This window comes from Saccostrea echinata, unplaced genomic scaffold, assembly GCF_033153115.1.
Source record: "Saccostrea echinata isolate AGI-Se365-2 ecotype Australia unplaced genomic scaffold, CSIRO_AGI_Sech_v1 ptg000032l, whole genome shotgun sequence".
Classification (NCBI taxonomy): domain Eukaryota; kingdom Metazoa; phylum Mollusca; class Bivalvia; order Ostreida; family Ostreidae; genus Saccostrea; species Saccostrea echinata.
In genome coordinates this window covers 513,892-531,213 of record NW_026889781.1, presented here as the reverse complement: position 1 = coordinate 531,213, position 17,322 = coordinate 513,892, and the positions used below count along the sequence as shown (strand labels likewise).

General features: G+C 31.6%; 2 protein-coding genes across 2 annotated transcripts; one reads left to right on the top strand and one right to left on the bottom strand.

The window, feature by feature from the left end:
• Positions 1-6,974: 6,974 nt before the first annotated feature.
• LOC133197936 (uncharacterized) lies at positions 6,975-9,572 on the top strand. Its single transcript, XM_061334110.1, has 3 exons — positions 6,975-7,035; positions 7,890-8,049; positions 8,942-9,572. Exons 1-3 carry the CDS (start codon positions 6,988-6,990, stop codon positions 9,475-9,477), a joined length of 744 nt encoding a protein of 247 aa, XP_061190094.1. The 5' UTR covers positions 6,975-6,987; the 3' UTR covers positions 9,478-9,572.
• A 2,967-nt stretch (positions 9,573-12,539) lies between these two features.
• On the bottom strand, positions 12,540-15,571 carry LOC133197934 (uncharacterized). Its single transcript, XM_061334109.1, has 3 exons — positions 15,495-15,571; positions 14,961-15,123; positions 12,540-13,313 (listed from the first exon to the last, which is right to left on the bottom strand). Exons 1-3 carry the CDS (start codon positions 15,558-15,560, stop codon positions 12,781-12,783), a joined length of 762 nt encoding a protein of 253 aa, XP_061190093.1. The 5' UTR covers positions 15,561-15,571; the 3' UTR covers positions 12,540-12,780.
• Positions 15,572-17,322: the final 1,751 nt, after the last annotated feature.

Here is a 17,322-nt window from a genome sequence, read left to right as displayed (position 1 = left end):
TTGATCTTATCAACAAATCGACATAAATTAAAAAAAATGACATTTTGCAATTTAAACGTTAATTACCTTATTTTGATTTTCTTTATTTATGATGATTTAATTTCTTTCAGTTGGAAATATAGTTTACATATTCCATTAACCGTCGGTAAATTCGACAAATAGGATATATATGCTTCAATTTTTCATTTTCAAGCTTATTTAATCTATAACAAATTGAAGCTTTATCGTCGGTGCCCGAGTGATGAATCTTTGACATTTTCAATTTTAACTTCTCTCATTGTGATCATTTCATATGAAAGATAAGTAAATTTCTAGGTATAAATATGCCTCTCCTTTAGACACAATTCTGTATTATTATACAGGCACAAAAAAGGTCAATATGAATTTCAAACTGTTTCTCAGTAGGGTTGGTCTTTTCAAATGGATGGCGATAGAAAATTGTCATTGTGTAAGTTTTTTTTTCCTTTATTTCGTTCACGTAATTGTTTATATGCATATCATGCACCATTTTACTTTTCTTTGCAGGAAAGAACAATTGATCAGTTTAAGCAATGACTAGGAAAAAAGTAAAATATTACATTTCTTAAACTTATTGAAAAGAGTTTTGAAAAAAGTCGCAAGAGAAACGTAACAATGTTAATCCGTCAAGCAAAAAATGCGTTTAAGGAACAATCCTATGATATTTCCACGGAGGTATGTAGGGGAAAGAATTATCTGATTTTCATCCCCATTATTTCGAAACAACTTTTTGTATAAACTTACTTTTGTTTCATGCATTTAACACGTATGTGATGTTTTCTTGAAGTGCATATATATTTTGCATATTTTTGCAATTAAATTTTGTTAAAACTATTGGTTTGTCCAAAAAGTTTCATTTATTTAAAAAATATTCCATGATGATTTCCTATTCTTTTCAAATCGTTTAAATTAACCACTAATGGAAATCAGTTTCAAACTATTTTTTTCCTTTCTTCCCAACATTCATGTTATTGTACAAACAAAATTCCATCTTCTTCATATCGTTTGCTTAAAAAACTAATCAAATATCAAATTAACTGATTTTAGGAAACTGAAAAAAATACTTTGGAAAGAAAGTTAAGATCTTTTTTTTTCTTAATGTGAAAGTTTCAATAAGAAGTATCATTATGACTCTGCATTCATTTGAACGATTTGAAGCAAATTTTAAATTTCAGAAGTTGAAGATCAAGTTCTTTTTAAAAACTTTTTAAAAATAGATGTTTTATAAATATACGTTTTACATGTAATTATTCACTTGTATTATGTGTTCAAAATTAACGGTAAGGATCAAGAACATTTGAAAAGAAATCAATAAAGTTAAATGTATGCACATATTTTTTTCACTCACCTTGTATAATTATAATCAGTTCATATATGCACTGTATTGTATAAACTGGATAAGTACGAAAATATATCTGCAGATGATAAAACATATATTAATATGATTACTGTAGAATCATCATCGCTGGGGACCAATGTTTGCAGATTTCGTGGTTCGACCCTACCTTGAATTTACATCCCAAAGAACGTTTGTTTTGTTAACATATTGATTCATTGAATCTACCGTATAAACGAGTACTCCAATGAAATAACGTCCCCATAAACAAGTAAAAATTACGCTTGCCCACGAACATTGAACCCCACTAATCAGAATGATTCCACAGTATATCTTAAATAATTTCAGGCTTCAACACCAGTGTGGTCCTTGAAAAACTCAGTATAATGCCTCGTTATCTAAATGTATCTGTTTCAATGGATGACAAGAGAGTTACTTTGTACGGAAGATTTCAGTGCCCCAAGGACACCATAGCAGAATTTGATGATGGGACAGTTGTCAAATTTGATAAAGGTTATATATCTTCATTTTTTTTTATCATTTATTTTAAAAAAATATATATTAATTTTACGTGAACATTATGATTGATTGTATGTTGTTCAAAGTCCCATTCGAGAATTTTTCACTCGTAAAGAAAAGTCTCCATATACCGGTGAAGGCTTCAAATTTACTCCTTTACTCGGCATCCTGGGAAATTGAACAGTAAGGGATCTTTATCATGCCAAGGCCTGCTGTTACAAGAGGCTTTGGATTTTAAGGTCTCATCCGAAGGACCCACAAATTTCACTTAAAAGTGCCTACTGCTTTGCGAAGGATCAATTGCTGCCTATTTCTTCTCGACATAGGTCAGTCGCGTTCGTAGCTCGAATCTACAACCTTCTGTTCGCTGAGCGAGCGCTCTATCGGATGATCTAGCGAGACGGATCAAACAGGCTTAAATACCTATAATCAGTTTCTTCATAGGTCAAGGTACATATAACAATTACTGGTGAATTTAAACAATGAAAAGCAGTTTGTATAGCAGATCATTCATTGGTACATGTATTGGATGAATCCAGAGAGAGAGAGAGAGAGAATAAAATAAAATACATGTAATATTTTAAACATAATGTTTATTCAAGAAGGGAAAATTTCCTTACAAAAAAGCATACCTAAACATTTTCAGCGTTTGACTGGACATTTGTACAGTTTTCATGTATTATTACAAGTAATTTCATTGAAAATGACACTGTAAAAATTCACTTAATTAAACGATGCATATTTTCTTATTCCTCCTACAGACCTCTAGGTTAAGATGATGTTTCATGATATTGTATCTTTCCCCAGAATGGCATGTATTGATAACAAATATATACGTACAAAAGAAAATAAATAGAAAGCTTAAAACCTTTTGTTATTTTCCAATTTGAATAATCGCACACATAATTCTTTAAATATTAATTTAAAATAACTTTGAGTCTTCATGGCAACAAAAAATAGTACATTTAAGTGAAGTTTTCCTATAGTAAACTATATTTAACTATATCAGCAAAAATCTTTTTATTATTATTATTATTATTATTGTGACTTGAAGAATTTTACTTGTGAAATTCAAATGTTATACATCATGTTATCAAGTTCTTATGTGCAAAGATTTGATGTAGATGGGATCTATTATACATTTATTTCATAAATGGTCGGGAAACATGAAGATTTTTTCAGCCAAGAAAAATTTATATCTCACAAGGGATTCGCACGAAAATCCAGGAAGTCTCCTAAGAAGTTGAATATGATGAAATGCATGACGACAAAAGAGAAATTTGCAGTTTTATGGACCTGTCATGCAAAGATATAGAGCCAATCAGATTACGCGTTACATAGAATTATTATTGAGTGGAGGTACCCTAATAGTTTTTGATTGACAAAATTTTTACGCCATTATTTTCACCGAGTTACTTTTGATTTTTTTTTCATTTGCCCGATCGGGACAAGGAACACATGGCTGAAGTTACCGTTTGACTGGGAATGCTTACACATGTACCCCCATTCAGGTCACCTGACCCAACCTTTTTAGAGGTCCATGATTGCTCTGCTCAAAATGTGCATCAATTGAATGAATCTTTAAGCTTAATTACTTACTATCGCTATATTCCACTGTATATCCACAAAGTTGTTTCTAATCATTACTACCTTGGTATTAAATTAAAGAGACATTATAAGGTCCTAGGTCTAAAAAAAGTGTTTAAATTTTTTTTTTATATAGGTAATCAAGGTATTTTCTATAGAAAACTTTAGCTATTGTAGTATAATGTAGATAACTATTGTAAACCTATGCAAGAGCAAATGTTGTGCTGAGATTTTTATCACCATTTAATCAAATGTTGTATTATTTGCAAAAAAAGAGCAAAATAAAACAGCAATAAACAGACTTAAACATTTAATTGAAACAAAACAAAACAATAATTATCTTCATCAAAATTAGGACTTCCTTTATTAAAAAATAAGTCTTGTTTATAAGCTTAGTTTATCTTTTATTTTCAAAAAAAAAAATTACACACATATGATTCTTTACATAATTTAGTGAACTGTGATAGCATTTGTCAATTTTGACCTGCTCAGCAATACCGTTTTAACATTTTAAGATTCCAAGCAATTTCGAAATATATCATGGCACGTTTGATTTATTTTATATTTCAAATTCATTGGATTTTAATCAAAACGTTGCTGCCATTATGATTAATAGTTATAGTTAAACGCATTGCTTCAACAATCATGTCTTTACTCTGAATGATATCATTTTGCTCAATTGAATTATCAACAAAACAACTACAAAATACATTTTCCAACAAAATACATATTTAAAGTTCAGATATAATTATAAAAAATGTATCACAAAGCCGTCAATTATTTCAACGGGTGCCAGATCTCTTGAAATCTCTTTTGAAAATTTGTAAAATCTGTAAATTAATAAACGCTGTAATTTTCAAAACGAAATAGTGCTTTTAAATTACGATTTTTAAAATAAGAAATATTCAATATAGAAACACCTTAAAGTTTATAAACTTTTTTTAAAATAAGTAAATTAGGATACATGTAATTGCATAAAGGAATACTGTTTTAGAAATAAATCATATACGGTGCCAATTTTGATGCACCAGATGCGCATTTCGACAAATTATGTTTCTTCAGTGATGCTTAAGACGAAACTTTAGAAAGCCAAAATATTTAAATTAAAAAAAAACATGGAAGAGCTGAAAAAAGTGCCAAAGACGTCAAAGGATCAGAGCTATGCATGAGGGAGATAATCCTCAATTTTGAAATAAATTTGACCACAGCAATTAAATATAAATCCGTATTTTCAAGCTAGTATCGAAGTACAGTAAAACTCGTTTAGTACGAACACGGATATAGCGATTTTTTGTTGGATCTCCGGTAATATAAATTTTACGAAATCCTTATACGGTTATAACGAATTACGGATATAGCAAAGTAATTTCACAGGTCCCAGTGACTTCGTTATAACAGAGTTTTACTGTACTAGGTTACTGGGCTGTAGAGACCCTCGTGGACTAACAGTCCACCAACAGATGCCTCGACCCAGGGGTCATAATATAAATCATATAGTGTACCAATTTTGATATAACAGAAAGGTTGAAAATCGAAAATATATACATGGAAGAGCTGAAAAAAGGTGCCAAAGAATAGAGACAAATACGTCGAAGGATCAGAGCTAATATACATACATATATATATATATATATATATATATATATATATATATATATATATATATATATATATATATATATATATATATATATATATATATATATATATATATATCTCCGTATTTCCAAACCAGTATCGAAGAACCATGTTACTGGGCTGTACAGACCCTCGGGGACTAACAGTTAGATGATAATATAGATAATGCTTTTTAAAAGACGTATTCAGAATAGAAGCACCTTTCCTAGAAACATATTTATCTGATAATTAATGTAGTTAAAATTTCTACACCAATGGACTTCAGAGACAAATTGAGCTGCTGACTGTAAAAAAAAATTACCGCCATCTGCGACATACTATAAATGCCATTAAATGAAAAACTACATGTACCTCTCTTGTCCATATGTCTTAAGAATTTGATCTAGCTTTGCTTTAATTAAAACCTGGACTAATTTACTGACACAACTTTTTTTTTTACAATGTTCTCATTAATGAAGGTCATTTGTATAATTGTTTTAACTTAAACATATTTTTTACAACAAAAAGGGGGGATGAAACGGAAATGTTCCATTTTGTATAATTTAATATATTTTGATCAACCATTTTTATCCGATAATTTGATTTTTTTATCTTAGTAAAATCCACGAAAACATGATTTTCTGTAATGGATGAAACATGGAGATAACGACATGTATTCATGCTCAAAGTTCCTTAAAACAATATAAATCAGAAGCAGAGCAACCAGGGACCTCCATAAACATCAGAGGTTGGATCAGGTGCCATGGAGGAATGCGTATCCCCTGCCAACCCGTCTCAGCCGCCATGTGTTCCTTGTTATGATCGGGAAATAACGGACAAATCCGTCGACAATGCAATGTGTAAATAATGGCCTAACAATCAGTATGAAAATTGTCAGTCAGCATATGACTTAATGATAGATTGCATTTGCTGACAAGGTCATTGTATCGACCACAGAACTTACGACGAAATGATGACTTTAAACGAGACGCTTGATATCCTTGTTTCATCAACTTGTTTGTCAATAACTTACCTCTGTTTAGAAATTGTTCATTTGTAGAGCATGCTCTTACGTATCGAATCAACTGACAGTTATACACTCCTTATGCAGACGATAAAGGTATATTGTACGGAAGTTGATGATTGAAAAGTTAAAGTTATCACGTTTGTCATGAAGCTTTGTAGATTACATGTATGTCTTTTTCTAGTCAAATATCCAAATATAAAACAGAGTGCCATACTCTGTATTATCTTTTATTTCAAGCTCACTGGGATATATCGTTTCGACATATGAATTCGCAAACTGCTTAGTTGGAATGGATAATTTATCTAATGACCAAACTACCACATACTACCCCGCTATTCAGAATTGTGACCAGTTTTACAAAATATCAGGTTATTTTGTCTTAGAACTCAATAAATCTCGGCATTCGGCACTCAGGGCCATTGAGCAATGAGATATCTTTATCGTGCTCGCGCCTGCCGTGACACGGGGCCTCCTCATCCGAATGAACTGCATATTATACTTCAAAGTGCCGAGCGCATTGTGAAGGAATATTTGCTACCTATTTTTCTTTTAATCGACTTAGATCAGTCGAGACCTGGGTTTGTACAGGGAGCGTTGCAAATTAGACTAATTTTAAGCATTAAAAGAGAGATGAATCTTTGACATTTTTAAATCCGAGATTGAATACCATTATTCTCCAATTAGGATAAATGCATAATTCAGAAGTCAATTTTGCATATTACACTTACTGCTTATTTCAGATTAGACAAATTTATTCTAATTTATAATTTGTTGAGTGATTGCGAAATACAAACTGTCAATTGTGAAATTTTAACTTTCAAAAGTACAGCTTTTCTCCTTTATGCGAGGTGGAAGTATGATTTGCAACAGGCACATTAGAAGAATGTGTTTTGTTCTTGTTCTGTGGATGATGATTGACAAGTGTGACTGCGTAAGTATTATTATAACTTCACCGGATGTTAACATTCCGCACAAAAAAAATTGATTTCCATCAATTTAAATATTGGATACGTAGAGTTAATTGTCCCTTCTTACATTAATAAGACATATTCAAATTCAAAGACGTTTGTCTCCATACTCTAAAGATAAGAGGGCACCTTTTATTTATTCCAATGTTGCTACAAAAAAGTTGTGAAAGATATTTGCAAAACTTTTATATAGCTTCCTTGAAAGCTGAAGCTCTTTATAAAAATATTATAAATTTTAATTTATAACCGAATTTTGCTGACGTAACATGACATAAGATACGTTATTGGTGTTCTTGTCTGGTTAGGGTTAGGCTTGTATAGAGTAAAATATGAAAGTTAATAATAATACATCTTTAAATGAAAATAGAAAGCTGACAAAGCATCTTTTAACAAGAATACCTTCACCTTTATTTGGGTATTTGTGTAGACAAATAAAAAAGACTAATATGGTTGCAAGTACTTTAGAGTGCTATCAATAGTGCATGCACATACATTTAGGTATACTCCCTTTCTCTTAGGAATAGATAAACGATAAGATTCAATATCCAGTGGAAAAATCTTCCAAAAATTAATTCGTATTTACACAGATTCACATTCTACGATGAAAAATTCTGGATATAGGTAAAATCTTCGTGTAAGTATCTAAGTTGATTTGGGAATGCACACACACACACACACAAGATTCGCACATTTCCTCCGAAATAAATGGGTTTTTTTATTATTACATAGTAATTATTGGCATGCATGATAATATAAACCCATAAGAAACTTATTTCTGCTGCATTTCATCATATACTGCTATGTTTGGAAATGACAGGTTTCAAAAATAGAGCGAACTCTTGAAAAGCCAAGCATAAAGCCCCTTTACCTGAACACCAGAACCAGGGAAACTACAGTGTTTGTATACGGACGATTTCAGTGCCCTGAAGATACAATTGCAGATATTGATTATGGGACCATTTTGAAATTTCAGAAAGGTAAAAGACATATATTTATAAATTTAGAGCTCACTTAAGCGTTAAATAGCTATTTTCGAGTGTTTTTTTTCTAGTCTCGGAGTAAGGAGTTGGTCCTTATGTCGCGGGTTTGAATCCAATGTGCGACGCAGAGACCGGTCCTTCGGATGAGATGTATAAACCGAGGTCTCGTGTCGCAGTAGATACTGGCACCAAAGGAATCTCTCACTTCTCGAAGGCCGAGAGTTCCGAGTACATGTATAAATTTGATTGTTGCCTTAAACATAACACCACAAGGCCATAGCAAAACCGGGTTATGATAATTTGTCTTCATGACCAACGCAACCAAAACAATTTTGTGCGTTTCTTCATTTTTCTCTTTTATAGATATTGTATTTAATTCGTCCTTATCATGGTTTATTACACATTTAGTGTCTTTCGGAACTGGTATGATACTTAGAATGAATAGCCGTTTTGATTTCTAAAAGTAAAAAATAAGGCAATCGAAAATTGCAAAGAAAAAAGATAATATATATTCAAGATGTAAAACAGGTATAATAAAAACAGAAAGGTATATTTTCAAATAAATTGTATAAGACAAATCAATATCACGGAATTCCTAATGTATTAAAAGTGTGCTCTATTCTTATTATGTAATTTAACACCGTTTCAAGGGAAGGAACTTTTTTTTAATTTTCAATGATTTCAAAGAAGATAAAAACACACCAGTTCATATTTATGAATTACATGTACTTTGATTAGTTTCAGTCAGAATTTTTGAATGTCCGTTCGCCTGCAACACCTTTTATTGTGAAATTACCTATTTTGAATTCGTGGGGTGATTTAGAAGTATATTGAGAAATATAAACAATATACGCAATACTTCTTATTTATTCTTTTTTTTATTTTTTAGTGTCGGACTCAAAGAAAAATTCCACAGACTTCGAATTGGTTTTGTTCCATGACGCAAAAATATATTTTCCCAAACTTACACTCCGCTCAAAATCAACATCGGAATCACTGGACATTTATTTGAACGATATAAAGGACGAGAGCGTACAGAATGAGCGTTTCGGAACAAAGTGCAAAATCGGAATTAGCAGTTCTTCTGATAATAAAACTTCAACGTTCACGTCTATTGTTCAGAATTGCGAGGAATACGCCATGTCCGATTATTTTATCATTGGAATTAATAAATCTAGTGAGATTTTGAGATTTGATTCAGACATTTTCTGTTTTAATTCAAATGAAGAAAATATCAAATATTTTACATCTAGGTGTTCAAAGAATATATCCAGCGAACCCCAATACGTAACATTTCGTAAAGACAAAATGGCAGCTGATAAAGTTGACCTACTTTATCTAATTTACATATTCCAACCTGTTGGATCTAATTGTGTTCACCCATGTATAGCAGATAAAGAACGATGGTTTTTCACAATCATTTAGATTTACTAAGAAAAATATATTTGAAAATAAAGTATGAAGGTTGAACAGCATCACGTCTCTTTTTTAATGAATTCTGAAGAAGACAACCAATTGTGCAAAGCATTTTTATTAAGAATTTTAAAATCTTCGAATGTATTTTTATGGCAATTGAATTGAATTGATTAGCAACCAATAAAAAGCATCTGTAGTTGTTGACCCTCCGTCTTTTTATTTTATACATCCGGGATTTAAAGACTGTTTTGTCGTCGCTCATTTTTGTTCTTTGAAATATTTGCAAATGAGGTATATCTATACTTATTAATTAATAAATTTGAATTTTAATAATCTCCGAAATGCATACATCAAATTAAGGGCTTGCACTTTTGATATTGCGTCATTTACCGGAAAGCCAAAATTTAAATGTTTTTGTATCTAGCGTGTGAGAAACTTGAACTGCTTGACATTCCAAAGCAAATCTCTCTGATCAGTCAAATAAATTAATATCGGTTAAAGTTTTTATATTTTAGAACTATTTCTGTGTATATTTAAATTATAATAACTGATGTTTACTTCTCAATTTAAATTTTCAACAAAGAACCTATAATATTAACGTTTATCTTGAATGAATACTTAAACAAACTGTTTTACAATAAAATATTGTTCTATGTCAACAAATCTTTTACGGAAAAATCCTGACATCAGCATATTGATTAGTTTGATTCTCGTCAAGCGTAACCAACAGAATGAAATGCAGCACAGCGGTGACAATTTACCAAGGTATGTAATTTGTATTTGCTTTAAACTGGCATTTTTATAATAAATTTACAAAAAAAAAATAGTTGTTTTAGTTGCAAAATAAATTAAATACAAAGCTCCATTAACACATGTCAAGATCAAACGAGTTCAATGCGTATACCGATTTATATATATTGGATCTTTTGTACCAAATTAGACATGCAGAAATTTAACACTATTAAATTAACAATCACGCTTCTGTGAACTTGAAGTAATGCTTGTATGAAGCAAAAGTGCGCATTTTATTGTCTTCGAGCCAATACATTTATTACTGAAGAGGCGTGAATTTGAGGTTTAGGCATCTCATGTTCATGTTTCAGGAAGAAAATCTCTCTTGAGTATTTCAATAAATATCTCCATTCCCACCAGAAAAAAAAGTGTTTAGGGTATTCCCTATCCTCCATCGCATTGACTTTGTATTTTTTCTCCTTTAACAACTAATGCCTACACCAGAATATTTTATTGAAAATAGAACAACCAACTCTTAGACGGAGAACACGCAACTGGTGCTTACGTGAAAGAGGTGAACAGACAACAGACACAAGATGACAAACAGAAGGACAGGTGTTGAAATGTATTGATAAAAAAGCCAGCTCAGATTATCCCAGATGATTCGATACGCAAGAACGTGCTCTACTATGAACAATTTCTAAAACAACAGGCTTTTGACAAATAAGTTGATGATACAAGGATATCTACAGTCTCGTCTAAAGTCAACATTTTGCAAACTATTTGATAGATATATTGACCTTGATAGCAAATACAATGTATCGTTAAGTTGAATGATGCCTCACAAACTGTTAGACATGTATTTTCACACTGAGTTGTTTATTGATTTTTTCCTTTGCCTGTCTTGACAAGAAGCACACGGCAGCTGTGACCGGTCACCAGGGGATGCTTAATCCCTTCATTTCACCTGATCCCACATATTATGTTTTTAGAGGTCCGTGTTTGCTCTGCTCCCAATTTTTTTTGTTACAGTGGCTTTGGAAATTGATTCCTGTCCGTTATTTTCATATTTCATATTAAAACAGTTTATATGATTTTTTAAGGAATGATTCAAAAGATCTTTTCTGTTGAATAGACGCGGGTATGATAAGGCTGTCCGTAAAATATCAAACTGTAGTATCTTCTCTGAACTACCTAGGTATGACGTCATAATAGCATATGACGTCAAGTCACTGCATACATGAGCTGATATGACGGCGTTGTTGTTTAATTCAAGTGTCTGGATTTTTTAAAGCTCCAATATTCTGTTATGTTGTTGAATATTTGCAGTTTATTATCGTTATTCCTTTTGTTTATCCGATATGCACATATTCAAACAATAATAATAAAAAAGAATCTGAAACGCTCCCCCTTACATGTCTGTAGATAGAGTAAGAATTTATGAATCGTGTATATATTTGACTGGCACAAGTGATTAATAAGGATAAATTGAGGTTATTCTGTGTGAATCTACTAGAGAAGTATTTCTTCTTACTGAATTTTGCTGAGAGATTGTATGTAATTTATCCTATTTTGTAAAACTTGCGATAAAGAGTCGAAAATACCCCCCTTGTATGCGGGTAAGTTGAATTTCTCGTGAAATATTTTCTTAAGAAGTGAGATTCAGATTTACCCCCGGCACTTTAAATGGATCAAAGATCACGATGAATTCACTTGTGTAACAAACTTTTCACAGTAATTTTGTTTTGCACTTGTGCCGATGCGATTTCTGTGCAAGAAGTGACCGTCATGTGATCAACAAGGTCATGTGACATTAAAAAAAAATTCTTTATTATAATATATGATTAAACTCTCATCACAAGTTGACTGCAATTCATACATAGATCACATATTGAAGTTAAAATCTAGCTCAAAATAAAATATATATTTTTAATACATATTACGCCTCCGGACAGCCTAATATAGATGCGGGTACAAAACTACTGCAATTGGGTACAAATTTCACCCCAAAAAATACGGCATACTGGTTCGTTTCTTTAATCTGTGAAAGTGGTAGCTTTTCCTACAGAATAAGTGAGAATCAGATTGATGTAGCTTGGCAATACTGGGAAAAGAAATTCCCCTTTAGGAAAGAACTTTTGTGTGCTTTCCCAGACCTTTTTTTCTAGTATTGTTAAGGTTTCCTTTCCCTCATTCTCAATCACGATATCTGCATTGTATCCATCAGTCACAGTCTCTCCAAACACACACAGTCTCATTCATATACTTCTGTTTTCCTTCTTTCCAAAGAAAATAGAAAAAAAAAGAGAAAAGGCGTTTAGTGTATTTTCAATGCTTTATTTCTTCATTTATTTTATTAATACTGTGAAATCTTCGGGGTTAATTTTTCGTCTCTTTCAAGGTAAGAAGAGACATCCGAATTCATATCCACCAGGAAATGCAAAATGTCCTCAACATCACACTCAGCAATTATTCATCCATGAAAGCAATAATTAAAAATCAATCGTTTTTTCCAAAAACTCGAAAATTTAACGCCACATAAAAAAAGTGATTTTACAAAAAAAAAGATACTTGCTGAATCTAAACGACTGAGAAAAACCATCTTTTGATGTCTGAAATACAGTTGTGACTGCAAGGTCCAACAGGGTCGAACTGGTAGGTGAGATAGTACAACTCAATATTGTCAGCAGCCATGTTCTCTTCGTAAAATGTGACATACAAAGGATCGTTGGATATATACATGGAACACCTCGATTTGAAATACTTCCCATATTCGTCATTCGAACCATAGCAGTATACGTCTGAATCAAGCCTTATAATCTCACCAGACTTATTCAGTCCAATGTTAAACTTCTCGATTATTGGAGCGTTGTTACAGCTCTGAATAACAGAAGTGTATGTTGTAGATTGCTTTTCTGATGACCTGTTTATTCCAACTAAACAGTTTGTTCCCAAAAAACTTGTCTGTACATTGTCGTCTACTACGTCACTCAAATAAATATGCATTTCTTCGGACGCAGATTTTGAACTCAACGTAAGTCGGGGCAGCCAACCCCATCGGTCATCAAAGAGAACCATTTTGAAATTCGATGAACCATCCATTGAGTCCGAAACTAGAATTGAGAATTATCTGTTCAATTAATCAAGAACTACATGAATGGTTGCAATAAAATATTCCAATTAAATTCATATCATGAAGTTTTATTTCTACTTTAAATCAAAATAAATATGCTTTTTGTGACGCAGTTTTCTCTCCATTTTTTTTAATTTTCAATAAAAACGTCTTTTCTACGACTATAGCTCTAGGAAATTAATTAGTTATAATAAGAGTAAAAACGAGAACCTTGAACTTGTCACACCTCTCTTCAATGTTTCTATATATAGAAGGTTAAATGTTTTTTCTTCAAAAGTCTCAGGCTTTATACCATGTGTATGCATTGGAAATCAATGTTTTAGAACAAATTGCTCAATTCAGTCAGGTGTGTACATTTTTTTTCTTCATTTAAATGAAGTAACTATAGCAACATTATTTTCATAAAGAGAGATTTTCATAAATAAAAATTCTTTTTCGACTTATTTTTTTTCTCAATTTGTGTGAAGTACAATATAGTTAAAACGTCTTTATAAGAACACCAAAAGGTTTGCTCTACCTTTAACTCTTAGATATATATCGACGTTTTTGCAAGTAATAGTAACTATTCAATTCATTCGTATGGCCACATGATACATCTCAGTAAGCTCAAAATAAGAGACACCTAGGATTCTGTCACATCTGTTTAATATCTGGATGTTTCACTGAACTACAGATGACTTTGGTTATGTAATAACTTAACGTATGAAAAAGTGCATATCTTCAGTTTTTTTTCCCATCTTCAATTTCCTTATTTCACTGTATACCAACATCACATGCATATGGTGATTATGTCTCTCAAATTATTTTATATTAAAGAGCATGCTCTGAACACGATCACTTTTTAAAATGAGGTGGGCAAGATACACATCAAAATACACCTTCATAAATCGAAAGCGTAGAAATTCATAGATATTGACATTATTTCCCCATTATATTTTCACTGGTCATTTCATTACTTCAAACTTAATTCCTAAAATTTGAACAATTAGAATCACAGGATTAACCTACGGAATTCAGTCAACTGAATTGTGACTTGAAAGCTTACTGAATAAAAGAGTCCTGCCCTTCTTTCCACTTTCAGTAGATTTTTAGTCACCTTTCAGTTACGTGAATGACAAAGTTTTGTCCTATGATTTGTGAAAGTTCATTATGATTTTTATTTTTGTTTTTTAAAATTCAAAAATGGAAGTGAAATGTTTTTCCCCAATTGTATTTCAAACTCCATTAAAAAATCCATTCCAAACATGGCAAATCAGAGGTTAGTACCTCGCACCGCAAATACTTCATACCGTCCATACATGTATTCTTTTTTTGAAGCAAGGCAAACATTGCTAAAAAAGTTCATTATCATTATTACCATGTTAAAACTCAAAAGTGGGACTGATATACTGACGGTTTTTTTTCTTCGTATAGATTTTTCAAGTATATTAATCACGTGATACTATCTTAAAAAAATCATTTTTGTATCTTACTTCTCCTTTTTACAGTGTTATATGAACAATATATGGCTTCTGTACATTACCTGCCTAAAAATCTTTAAAGTGATATTTTAAAACTCGGTATGACGTACAATACTAACTGTTATACGGTAAACAAAAAGCAAAAACCCAAAAAATGCATACGTTACCGTTGTCAAAGCTGATAGTTTTCCCAGAAAATTCTGCTGTTGTGTCTGGGGGGCACTGAAATCTTCCATGCATAGTTACTACATTGTCTCCCTTCCACTCAGAGACATTCAGATATAAAGGCCTTATTTTTGGCTTTCCAAGAACCCTTATTTCTTTGGAAGTCTGTTAATCAAAAACTTAAAATGTTTAGCCCTTTAGTATTGCAGACAATCTAATTGTCAAAATGGTCATTAAAAATAAACAGAATACAAACCATTCTTAATAATGATATAATAATAATGCTAAGAGCAAATTATATCTGAAAGTTACCCTCTCCTATTGGAAACCTGTGCGAGAGTTTTGTCCTTTAAAGGCTTGCTTCGGGTGAAAAATGAATGTAAAGGTTTTACCTTCAAATCATGTATTTACTGTTCGCAAATTATTGTCAAAATTGATCTGCGTTTCTTCCCTTAGGAAACATATGATTCTTTCTGCTAAAGTCTGTCTAATACTATTAATTATTATAATGATAAAACTTTAACGAATATACTTACACAACTACAGCTCTCAATAACCAACCATATGACAAGAGCGGCAAAACTACACCTACAAAACGACATGGTACTATTCGTACTTGGACCTTGCACAAATCTAAAGGATTATGTCTGTACTCAGAAATATTCTGATCTTTTATAAAGAACCATCCTATTGATAAGTTTAAATGCCTAGCTAAAGAGCATAATTTTTGTTTTAATGAGATATTTAATTTTTTTTATAATGGGTTATTATTTACTCTGCTAATAAAACAATTTTTAACGGAGGGAGGTGATCATGAAAATGCCAGAGATGTATCTCTCGCTCACATAGCTTAACAGCTAAAACTTTATTCGGATATTGACATTTAAAACTCAAAATGTCAGATCCATGTCTCATTTGATTTCGAAATATTTCAAATTAGTCGACGAATATGTAGATACTATTCAAACCATGTAAAATATAGACACGTCAACTGGCGTGAAACTTGAATGTTTTTCCATCATGTTTAAACAAATAAGTGCTTGTCTTAAAGACAACACAGAAGGGACGAATATTAAAGTATATAAATATATGAAAGTAACGCAGTACAGTTTCCAAATGTAAATATCGGCATTCTTTACAAGGATGGTCAATTCCTTTTAGGACTTTACTGATATCAGCAAACGTAATGTGGTTCAAATTTACATGTTAAGGACGTTTAGACTTTTTATTCAGACTTGTCACGTGATATCGGAGTCACATGATTTTAGCAAGTTACTTGGAGTATTGAAATTATCTATAAATTCCAATATTGCAAATGCATAACCAAGTTTATAATCTAATCTTAATTTATGTTTTATTTCAACACTATTTGTACTCTGTGAAAGGCGCTGCGAAGCTATATAGATTCTACTATCTAATTGCTAAAATACCATTATTTAGATCGCATGTTGAATATTTTGCTGGTCAACTTTATTAAATATAGATATAATTAATTTATTTGCGAGATTTTATCAGTTTCACAGCACTTTTTAGATATCTTAATGCTTCTTGAGTTTATGTGAAAAAGCTTGGCATGATCCATTGAGGGTATGTTCTTGCAATGTATCGATTTATTAGGACCATTCTATTACTTTCCCAATGAATCTGCATACAAATATAGGACAGTATCACTTTTCTAGAGAATGTACGGAAAGTATATGAATAAAATAGTAAAATACACATCGTATGCAAGTTAATGGCATCTTATGTATCTACAAATAGTATTTTATTTGATTACAAAACACATTTTTCATTGTACAAAATGTAACTTTATCAGCCTCTCACTGCGTACAAACTGCGTCAACTTTTACCGTATGACGTCACATTGACGAGTGCATTGAGATCATCTTGCTGTATGGGATTTACATAACGACAAAACTGCATGTAATAGTAAGTTTTAATGTAATCTAGAGCTATCCTACAGTTTAAAATAGCAAATAATTTCATTTTGTGGTAATTTGAAGACCTGATATTTTTGTGTGACGTCATAGTGAACGTTTCCCTATAAATTAGGCTTTTTTACAGTAGCCTTAACTGTGCTGCGAAGGAAATTCAGTATGAATTATCAAATTCACATTTAATACTCTGAGCGCTTAAGAACAGGAACATCTCTGTGAGTATACCCATAATTTTGTTGAAGTGAATGACGTCCGAGGGGCTGTGATTACATCCTTACTTAGATTTATCTTTCCTTATTCTATAACTTTGACATATATGGCGTAAGAAAGTTCTTTCCAAAAAAACATTTTTGAAAATTTCAAAATAGTGTTTAACTGAAGAGATTAATTTTCCAGTCTGACGAAATCATAACATTGTGCTTTCGAT

Coding starts and splice junctions, on each gene's coding strand:
- LOC133197936 (XM_061334110.1), top strand. CDS start 6,988: ATGTGTTTTGTTCTTGTTCTGTGGATGATGATTGACAAGTGTGACTGC. Junction 7,036..7,889: donor TGATTGACAAGTGTGACTGC/GTAAGTATTATT, acceptor TGGAAATGACAG/GTTTCAAAAATAGAGCGAAC. Junction 8,050..8,941: donor CATTTTGAAATTTCAGAAAG/GTAAAAGACATA, acceptor TTTATTTTTTAG/TGTCGGACTCAAAGAAAAAT.
- LOC133197934 (XM_061334109.1), bottom strand. CDS start 15,560: ATGTCGTTTTGTAGGTGTAGTTTTGCCGCTCTTGTCATATGGTTGGTT. Junction 15,124..15,494: donor TTATTGAGAGCTGTAGTTGT/GTAAGTATATTC, acceptor TTTGATTAACAG/ACTTCCAAAGAAATAAGGGT. Junction 13,314..14,960: donor AACTATCAGCTTTGACAACG/GTAACGTATGCA, acceptor TCTCAATTCTAG/TTTCGGACTCAATGGATGGT.